Source organism: Portunus trituberculatus, chromosome 7 (genome assembly GCF_017591435.1).
Source record: "Portunus trituberculatus isolate SZX2019 chromosome 7, ASM1759143v1, whole genome shotgun sequence".
Lineage (NCBI taxonomy): Eukaryota > Metazoa > Arthropoda > Malacostraca > Decapoda > Portunidae > Portunus > Portunus trituberculatus.
In genome coordinates, this window is record NC_059261.1 from 82,501 (window position 1) to 93,203 (window position 10,703).

Below are 10,703 nucleotides of genomic sequence, written 5' to 3' on the forward strand. Positions count from 1 at the left end.
ATTTAATGAAACCTTACAAAACCCAAAAAATGTTAAACTTAACTCTAAAAAATAATTTGTAAAACCAAAAAAACACACCAAACCCCACCAAAAAAAAACCAATTTTATATTTTTTTATTAAAAATTTTTAAATAATTTTTTTATATTAAATTTTTTGTGACTTTTCTGTATGTCAAGTCATGTGAATATTTTTTTTAAAAAAAAAAAAAAAAAAACAATTTGGAAAACAAGGAAATAAAATTCATTTTGAATTTTCTTTGGTTATTAATTTTATTTAAAAAGTAATAAATTTATTATTTTGATTTTTTTAAGTAAAAAATTATTAATAAAATAATAGTTAAATTTTTATTAAAAATTTAATTAAAATAATATTATAACTTTTATTTATTTGTAACATTTTAAAACTTTAAATTACACTTTAGAAAAACTGAACCAACGGTCCAAAGTTACATGTATTATTTTTAATTAATTTTTTTTTTTATTTTTATTTCCAAATTATTATTGTTACCAATTTGTTTGTTTTTTTTTTTTTATGACTTTTAAAAATTCCGCCTTTTCCTCATGTAAATTTGGGGAAAAAAAAAAAAAAGGGGAAAACCCAAAAAAAAAAAAAAAATTTAAAATTTTTTTTCAATTTTTTTTAAAAAATAAATTGAAAATTTTTCCCTCCTCTTTAAGTAAATGTAAAATAAATACTTCCCTTTTTTCAACCCAAAAACCCCCACACAAAAAACCAAAAAACCCAAACCCCAAAACCCCAAAATTAATATTAAATTTTATTAATTTTAAAATTAAAAATTAATAAATTGGCGTTCCTTTTTTTTAATTTTGGCCCCCTATTTTGTTTAAGATGGTTTTAAAAAACAAAAAACCCCTTTCAAATTTAAAAAGGGATTCAAAATTCCATTTGGAAAACCTTTTAAAAAATATTTTTATTTAAATTTATATATTAATATAAAATATTAATTAATTAAAATTAATAATTAAAAAAATATTTAAAAAATATATATTTATATAATAATATATATATATATATATATATTTTTATATATATATATATAATATATATATATATATAAAAATTATAATTTTTTTTATTTTAAGAAAAAAAAAAATTTTTTAAAAAATTTTTTTGGGGGGTGGGGGGTTTTTTTTGGTGGTAAAAACCCCAATTTTGTTTCCTTTGCCTTTTTTAAATTGGGGTTATCTGAAACCCCAAATTTTGTTTTGGGTTTTTTTGGGTGGGTTTGGTTTGGGTTTGGGGTGAAAATTAGGGGTAAAAAAAATTTGGAAAGGAAAGGAAAATTCCCTTTTTTTTTTTTTTTAAAAAAGAAAATAAATGATAAAAGGAAAGTTTTAAATTTTTTTTGTCTTTAAAACAACTTTTAAAAATAGTTATTTTATATTAGATTTTATTTTTAAAAAAACCAAAAAAAAGTATTGGTTTTGGGTTGTTTTTGGTTCGTTATTTTTTTTTTTGAAAAAAATAGCCCAATTTTTGTTTAAAATTAAAACGTGTAACAATTAAAAATTTAACGCTTTTCTCACACTACAAATTAAAAAAGCAACTTTTTTATTTTTTAAAATTGAATATTACAAGAGGATTTATTTAAATTTTTATGAAAATTAAAAAAATAAATAAATTTTTTAAACAATGCAATTTGTAAATTTTTTTAAAAAATTTTTCCAATTAAAAGTTGGTGTATTTTGATTTTAAAATTAATTTTAATTTTCCCCCAAAAAATTATTTTTAAACCTTGGGAAACCCTTTTTTTTGGGCAAAGTTTCCTTTTTTTAAACCATGACAAAAAATTTAAATTTGTTTTTTTAAAAAATAATAATTTGAAAAAAAAATTTAATTTTTATTAAATAATTTTTATATATTTTTAATAAATTAATTTTTAATTAATTTTAATAAATAATATAATTTTTTTTTTTAATTGGTTTTTGTTTTTTTTTGTTTGGTGGTTTGTTGTTGTTTGGTGTGTTTTTTGGTTGTTTGTGTTTAAAGTTAAAATTTTTTAATTTTTAATTGGTTCTTTGCTTTTATTTTAAACAATTGTTGGTTTGTTTGATTTAGGTATCAACTTTAATTTAGAGTGTTTGAATACGTCTGGGAAATACCACATTACTAGTGATATGTTAAGAAGTTTTGTGAATATTTCTGAAAATTTATCAGGTAGATTCTGTAGAATGGTTTTATCTGTTTTTGTGTATCCTTTTTTTTGCTTTATAATATTTTTCACATTCTGTATTGTGATCTGGGATGTTAAGTAGTTGTTGTTATTTAGGTTATTTGTGTTTCCGTGATGGTAGGGAAATATTTGTACTATGTTGTTGTTGATGTATGTGTTAAATTCGTTCTCTTCATCGAACAACAAATCTTCTGATGGGCTTATTGTGAAGACATTACTCCAGATTTTCTTAAAAATTTTTTCTTTGTTTGTTTCTTCATATATCTTTTTGTTATCTTGTATTAGACACTGTGTTTGATTTGATGTGTTACCTTTTAGTTGCTTCATGTTTTGCCAGAATTTCTTTGGATCTTTATAGAGTGTATGTGCTTCGCTTATTATTTTTTTTCCCAATTGATTATGTTCTGAGTTAGAGGTAGGGGTCGGGGTCGAGGCTCTAGGCACGGGCGGCCCTCTTCCCACGATCCCGATTCGTTTCTGCTGGGTTCTCCGAACATGCAATTCCTTCGGTTGCTAAAGGACCAGAGGGGCCTGCCTACCCGTATGACGGGTTTTTTTTTTATGTAGGAAAGAGAGCCAACCAAGGGAAATAAAAAAAGATCCATTAAAAAATGGCCCATTTGAGATTTGAGTGCTCGCTTTCTAAAAATATGAAAAAGCGTCAACCAAAATTAGGGAGCAAATGCCTCGATACCTCCCTCTTAAATGAAGACAACTCGTAGGAAGTCGGAAATACAGATGCAGGAAGGGAGTTCCAGAGTATATCAGTGAAAGGTATGAATGATTGAGCGTACAGGTTAACTTTTGCGTTGGAGAGTTGGATACAATAGGGATGAGAGGAAGAAGAAAGCCGTGTGCAACGAGGCCGCAGGAGGAGGGGAGGCATGCAGTTAACCAGATCAGTAGAACAGTTTCCATGAAAATAGCGATGAAAGATAGAAAGATATGCAATATTTCTGAATCTCACGCACTTTATATTTCTGCTGGAATCATGCCAAGTATGTTCTTCAATTTGCCAAACACTTCTTCATAAGTAGAAAAGTCAAAATCTATCAAACTCAAATTCTCCTCGACACTTCTGGCATCTGGCCCAAAACATCCCCAATAACTTCACTTCTTCATTGTTACGGCCTGCCCGTAACATGCATTACTACCATCACCTCCTCCGCTTGTTACCTCGTTCGCCACCTCTCCGCCTCCCCTTCCACGTCACCGTCTCGTGAACCTTCCACGTCACCGTTTCATGAAGCCCCGCTACTGTCCCGAAGTTGGATTCACGCGGCCCCTTTCGACTCAACCGAAAGTGTTGAGCCAGCTCTTGGTTTTCTGGATTGGGAGTTGAGATCCAAGCCTCAACCAGTGAACACAACGCCTCTTGGGTCTACCGTGGGATCAACCATCACCCAGCATTTCACCACTGCGACACCGCATAAGTATCACTTCCCTCGTCCGTGTTTTCCACATTGCCTCTATATAGGATTAGGATTATTGTTAGGTATTAAGTTGGGTTCTTTATTGTTGTATTTATTACTGTGTTATATGTATATGTGTATGTCATTTTCCTGTGTTTCATGTTATATATCTGTGTTTCATGTTTCTTGTTATATATGTGTCAATTTCATTATGGGTTATTAAAATAGCTTTTTAAAGTGACCCCCTTTTGCATTTCCTCACCAGTTGAACCTGCAGTGTTTTTTTTTATTGTTATTGTTCACCGGCTCTCCGATGCCAATCTTACCAGTTTAACCGGTGAACGTAACAATTGGCGACCGTGACAGGACCATTATAACCCATGTTCAGTGTTCCATTTTTCCAGTGACTTTTTTTCTGTGATTGCTTGTGTTTCTGTGGTGTTGTGACTCTGATGTGTTTTTTTCTGTGACTTACTCTGCGTGTGGTTTAAATTTACCTTTGTGCGATCAAGTGGCTCCTTTTGGGTTAAACGTGCTTCGTGACTTTCATTGGTATCGCATAGCAGTGGTAGAGCAGGAAACCAGGTAGAAAGGCGTGTTCACCGATAGCACTTATCTCTATTTTTGCACATAGGCAGGTGTGTAATAAGTGTTATCCAAGTGTTGGGATCATCATATGTTCATGCGAACCCTCAATCCCCTCACTTCGCGGATCATTTTTCTCGCTAGTTAGAATCGGCCATTTTAACTAGTCTCTCAGACTAATCCGCCTCCTTATCAATAACAAGTCTCAGTACAATTCGCTCCTCACTCTCAAGTCTCGTAACTAGAGTAATCCGGATCCCTCTTAATGCCGTAACTCTCTAGTTTACCCCTCATTAGTGATTGTACTCATAAGTGTTTACTTAAGTATAATCTAGGTAATTTCCAAGGTTGCCTTTATTATCACTCTGCCAAGTTCCTCACTTAAGTAATTCGCTTATCATTTTTTTTTGTTGTGGTTTAACATCTATTTAATATGGCTTCCGCTCAGTTTAACGTTGAAGATTTTTGTGCCGACCCTTCTCTGGAACAACTTAAAGATGCTAATATAAAGAAGGACCAATGGAAGACCATCGCTAAACATTTTGATGTTCCCATCACGTCTCAGATGACTAAAGAGGTCATTAAGAATGTAGTTGTTGAACATCTAGTGCAAGAAGGTCAGTTGCTAGGAAATGCCATAGAAGAGTTAACTCCCATGTCAGCCTCTACGAGGACTATAATACACAGTCCCCAGGAAGAACAGGATAAGAGTAGGATAAGTCAATGGGAAATTGAGAAGCTTAAACTAGAATACCGGATGCATGAAAACAAATGCAACTACAGGCAGAAAAAGAAGCAAAAGAAATGCAACTACAGGCAGAAAAGAAGAGAGAGAACTACAGGAAAACAAATGCAACTACAGGCAGAAAAGAAGAGAGAGAATTTCAGTTACAACTTAGAAGGCAGGAGAAAGAGTTAGAAATTCAGGAGTTAGCCCTACGAAATGACGCTAAGTTTAGAGGGAAGAAATAGATATAAAGAAACAGTTAGCAAGCTTTAATCCTGCTACAGCTGCTCCGCTAGTTCCCCCTTTTGATGAATCTGATGTTGACGGGTCATTTCGCGCTTTTGAGAGCATTGCTAATAGGAATAAATGGCCCAAGGATCAGTGGGTGTCTCTCCTTGTCCCTAAGCTAGTAGGAAAAGCTTATAGGGTATACAACGGCCTTAGTGATGAGGTAGAATATGAAGAGATCAAAGGTAACATTCTAGACGCCTACTCTATCACTTCTGATGGATACAGACAACAGTTTCGAAAGTATGTGAAACCAGAGTCTCACACCTATGTTGAATTCGCTAGTGAGAAACTAAGACAATTTAAGAAATGGTTAGCCGCCCTTAACATTACCACCTTTTCGGAGTTGCTCAATCTAATGGTCCTGGAAGAATGGAAGAACAAGTTACCTTTAATATTCTGAGGCATGTGGAAGAACGGGAGAGAGTGATCTTATGTCTGCCGCTAAAGTGGCTGATGCGTTTGCTTTGTTGATGGGATCCCTGGGTAGTAGAGGTCGTGGTTCACTGTCTAATGTTAGGTCCTCCTTTGGGGAAGGTTTTGGGGCGCGGGTGGTAAGCCAACCGGATTCTCGCCAAATGCATATAATTCCCCCTGGTGTACATACTGTAAGAAGCCAGGTCACACGATCCAGAAATGTAGACACCCAAATTGCAAGGGTTCTCAACGTCAATTTTCTTTTGTGGCCCCTAGACCTAACACATTTGAGAACAAGAAACCAGTGGCCCTAGCTAACCCTGTCAACTCTCCTCTAGAACTTTATGACTCGTACATGTATCAAGGTAAAGTGTCCCTGACTGATGGTAAAGACAAGGCAATAAATATCAAGGTTCTGCGTGATACAGGTGCTGCCCAATCCATCTTAAGGGAAGATGTCATCCCTAACATCAAACAGGCTTTCACTGGGAGAAGGTGATCCTTACAGGTCTCGAATCACAGCTCTCCTATCCCTTGGCTAATATTAGCTTACAGTGCCCGTTCATTTCAGGAGAGGTTGAGGTAGCCATTAAACCTGGTGAACTGCCAGTACCGGGGTACATCTTGTACTGGGTAATGATCTTGCGGGTAACTTGGCTGTTCCAAACTTAATTGTTCTTGATTCTCCCTTAACAGAAAGTCCCACTAAGACCCTGGACGAAACATCCCTCACTTCTTCCCAGTGTGTGCAGTCACCAGGTCTCAGTCCAAGTCCCTGCCCTTTCATCACCTCCTCCACCAATGATTGCCTCTACTGACAACTTGTATAATAACATCATTTCAAAGGAGAATTTGATTAATGCTCAGGAACAGGATCTCACTTTGGCTAAGATCAGACATGTTGCCAGTGAGACAAAGGATATGTCTAAATTGCCTTGTTTTTATTATCAGGAAGGAGTCCTGATGCGTGCCTACAGACCTCCTGAACTGAAACAACTAGACACCTGGTCAGAAACACATCAAGTTGTCATCCCTTGTCTGTAAGACCAGCCATTATAGAACTAGCTCATGATGGATTGTCAGGTCATCTAGGCATCCAAAAACCTACAAGAAGGCTCTTCAACATTTTTTGGCCAGGAATGAAAAAGGATGTGTCACACTATGTAAAAACATGTCACATATGTCAAATTGTGGGTAAGCCTAACGAACGCCTTGTGCCAGCTCCTCTGACGCCTATTCCAGTTCAGACGGAGCCCTTCGAAAAGATCATTCTAGACTGCGTAGGGCCCTTACCCAAAACCAAACGAGGGAATCAGTATTTGTTAACCCTCATGGATCCCACTACCAGGTACCCTGAAGCATTCCCTCTTAAGAACATCACATCAAAGACCATTGTAAAACATCTAATACATTTTTCACCTCGGTAGGAATTCCAAAACAAATTCAGTCTGACAAGGGTAGCAATTTCACTAGCCATTTTTTCCAACAGATAGTGAATGAGCTAAACATCGACCATGTTACCTCCTCGGCTTACCACCCCTAATCCCAAGGCTGTCTGGAGCGGTTTCACCAAACATTAAAATCCATGATGAAGAAGTATTGCTTGGAGCATCAAGGAGACTGGGATGAAAGTATTTTTTTCCTTCTCTTCGCTTTAAGAGAATCTCCTCAAGATTCTTTAGGTTACTCCCTTTGAATTACTCTATGGTAGACAGATCAGGGGGCCTCTCAAAATATTAAAGGATCAATGGTTTACTCAAAATACTCCTTCAAGCCCCAGTGTGTCTGACTACATCAGTAACCTTAAGAATAAAATCAGTGAAGTCAGATCTTTGCTAAATCAAACTTCCTCAAATCTCAAACTAAAATGCAACAGAATTCTCTTCCCAAATCTGTCATGAGAAGTTTCAAACCAGGAGACAAGGTTTTACTTTTCTCCCCACTCCAGGCAATGCTCTTCACAGTAAGTTCATGGGACCTTATGTTGTGGCTCAAAACTAAGTCCATTAAATTATGTGGTCCACACTCCTGACCGTCGTAAGGATTCCCAACTAGTTCATATTAATCTAATGAAACCTTACCACTCCAGAGAACCAGAGGACGACTTGTCTCGCACTGTACCTGTATGTCTGGTAGGGAAGGAGTCTGGTCCTGTGCCCCGAGGAAGAGTCCGACATCGAATTCCTCTTCTTGTCACCTAAAGGACGCCCCTCAAACAGCCAAATCATGTCCAACCTTGATGAGGTGTTTCTTTCCTTAACACCTTCACAACAGTCTGTTCTTAAGAAGTTATTGCTAGACTTTTCTGAAATCACAGGTGACCTTCCAGGAGTTTGTAATACTATTCAACATGACATAACATTAATATCTAATGACATCAAGCCTATAAGACAACCAGCCTATCGCATTTCACCCATTAAAAGAGACTTGATGAAAAAAGAGGTAGACTATCTGCTCTGTCATCACCTTGCAGAACCTAGTATATCCCCCTGGGCTTCTCCCTGCCTGTTAACATCTAAGTTAGATGGTAGTAGTCGATTTTGCACCGACTACAGTAGGCATCACCAAATGGCGGACCCCGGTCCGGATCCGGACCGAGCGATGGTTCTGTCCGGACCCGTGACCAATCTGCGGCCGGGTGACTGCGGGGAGGGAGGGTGTGGCGGGTGGCGGGGCGCCGTGCAACGCTGGCGGGTGTCAACAGGCCAGTGAGAGCGTGAACACTCTCAATTTCCTGCAGTAGGAAGGTCAAGCTAATATGCAGGGTGGTAGGTATGACCAAAGGGCGTGGTGGGTATCTGGGTGGCATGCACCTTTCACCATGGTGACGAGGTGGTGGACGGTGGCAGCCAGCAGGCGACACGCGGGCAGTGTATAGTGTGGGGGTGGAGAGCGTTCGAGCGTGCTGCCAACGTTGCCAGACTGTCTTACTCAGCCTCTTATATTCACCGGCTTCCGACCCAAAAACTGTCTCGTGGACCTCAGTAAGGAGATTCACTTATAATTATCGTTAAAATAGTTTATTCCTGATGTTTCTTGGCAATAGTTAAGCGTCAGAAACCGGTAAATACTATGCTCTGAGTACGACAATCTGGCAACAGTGCACGGTGCTGCCTTGACCTTGCGCTCTCAGTGCACCACAGCAGAGAGGAAGAGACAGATGAGAGCATGGCTTGCTCCAAAAGACGCAAAGTTGATGCGGAAAACCGTTGTTTCAAAGAGGAATGGACAGAGAAATTTTTGTTCATTCTTCCTGCAAGCAGCTCCAAACCAGTGTGCCTCATCTGCTCCGAAAGCGTGGCACTAATTAAAAGTGGCAACGTGAAGCGCCACTACGAATCTAAGCACAGCTCATTTGAGCAAAGTTATCCCTTGAAGTCTGAGCTGAGGGCACGCAAAATAACCGAACTGCAAGCCCAGTATGACAGATCGACCCGACTCATCACGCATACATTTACAGCCCAGCAACGTGCAAACGAATGCTCACTAAAGGTATCGTGGATTTTGGGGCAACATAAAAACTTTTAGTGATGGGACAGTAGTGAAGGAGTGCTTAAACGCTGTTGCTGAGACACTGTTTGAGGGAAAACAAAAGGACGACATGTGTGAAAAATCAAACAAATCCCGATGTCAGCTTCAACAGCAACTAGAAAATCTGAAATATTAGCAGATGATGTACTGGCACAGCTTGATGCTGCAATTCAGAGTGCACCATGCATATCTTTGGCCATTGATGAGTCTACAGATGTTACTGATAATGCCCAGCTTTTGGTGTATGTGAGATTTTGTAACAAAGATAAGAAGGAGATCTGTGAGGACCTGCTGGGTGTAACACCACTGGAAACACACACAAGAGGAGAGGACATATATGCAGCAATAAAAGAGATGCTGAGGAAGAGGGGCATAGATCTGAAGCAGGTTGTCTCTGTCACCACAGATGGTGCTCCTGCCATGATTGGAAAAGAGAGGGGGGCTGTGTCCCGGATGAAAGAGGACAACCCAGATCTTCTTGCATACCACTGTCTCATCCATCAGACTGTTCTGTGTGCCACTCTATCACAACATTTTGCTGAAGTAATGAACACAGTGATGAAACTCATCAACTTCCTTAGGGCATCCTCATCCCTTCAGCATCGCCTCCTGAGAGAATTCCTGGCAGATGTTGAGGCAAATGCCAATGACCTGCTACTGCACAACAATGTGAGGTGGCTGAGCAAAGGAAATGCACTGGGACAGGAAATTAAATAAAGTGACGGTGCCAGACTCCTTCCCATTGCCCTTGATAGACGACCTTATAGATAGTATAGGAGTAGCCAAATTTGTAACCACTATAAACTTACTTAAAGGTTACTACCAGATTCTCCTCTCGGACGAGGCCCAAATAATATCCGCCTTCATCACCCCCTTCGGACTATACCAATACACAGTGATACCCTTTGGATTGTCTAATGCTCCCGCCATCTTCCAGAGGGCTATAAATTACATAACTCAGGACTTGGAGGGCAACATCTACTTCACCGACCTGTTCCTGGGCGGCACCTTCCTCACCTACGGCACGGAGGTCATCAACTTCCCTGACATGGACCCCGAGAAGCGCATCGATCCCATGACACGCATCTTCCCCAGAGTCACCAAGTGCACCTTCAGGAAGTTCGGCCCTTCGGGAACCATCGAGACCCACGACACCATGTGTGTGCTGGCGGTTAACATCATCAACGAGAAGATCTACATTTTCATCTGGTTCTGGCTGGTCTCTCTCACCACCATCACCGCTGTCTGGCTCGTGTATCGCCTCCTCGTCATCGTCTCCTCCGATGTGCGCTTCAAGCTTCTGCAGGTTCTTCCTTTGCGAGGTGCTGTGTCTGGTGGTGGGGTGGACAACATCATCGCCGACGCCTTATCAAGATCTCCTGTCTCACCTCCTTCATGAGCCCATTACGGAGGTCTTAGGGGGGAGGAAATGTTACGGCCCGCCCGTAACATGCATTACTACCATCACCTCCTCCGCTTGTTACCTCGTTCGCCACCTCTCCGCCTCCCTTCCACGTCACCGTCTCGTGAACCTTCCACGTCACCGTC

At 39.0% G+C, this 10,703-nt stretch overlaps 2 protein-coding genes across 2 annotated transcripts in view; one reads left to right on the forward strand and one right to left on the reverse strand.

Annotated features, from left to right (window-relative positions):
* LOC123519208 overlaps window positions 1–9,102 on the reverse strand; it is a 20,686-nt gene extending 11,584 nt beyond the window's left edge. The window contains exons 1-2 of the mRNA XM_045280331.1: window positions 8,731–9,102; window positions 8,171–8,531 (exon numbers count right to left, since the gene is read on the reverse strand). Of these exons, the coding sequence (XP_045136266.1) occupies window positions 8,171–8,531; window positions 8,731–8,908 (539 nt within the window). The 5' untranslated portion in view covers window positions 8,909–9,102. The remainder of the gene's footprint in view (window positions 1–8,170; window positions 8,532–8,730) is intronic.
* A 149-nt stretch (window positions 9,103–9,251) lies between these two features.
* On the forward strand, window positions 9,252–9,872 carry LOC123519220 (protein ZBED8-like). The gene has a single exon (XM_045280338.1). It carries the CDS (start codon window positions 9,252–9,254, stop codon window positions 9,870–9,872), a length of 621 nt encoding a protein of 206 aa, XP_045136273.1.
* The last annotated feature ends 831 nt before the right edge of the window (window positions 9,873–10,703 follow it).

Coding starts and splice junctions, on each gene's coding strand:
- LOC123519220 (XM_045280338.1), top strand. CDS start 9,252: ATGTCAGCTTCAACAGCAACTAGAAAATCTGAAATATTAGCAGATGAT.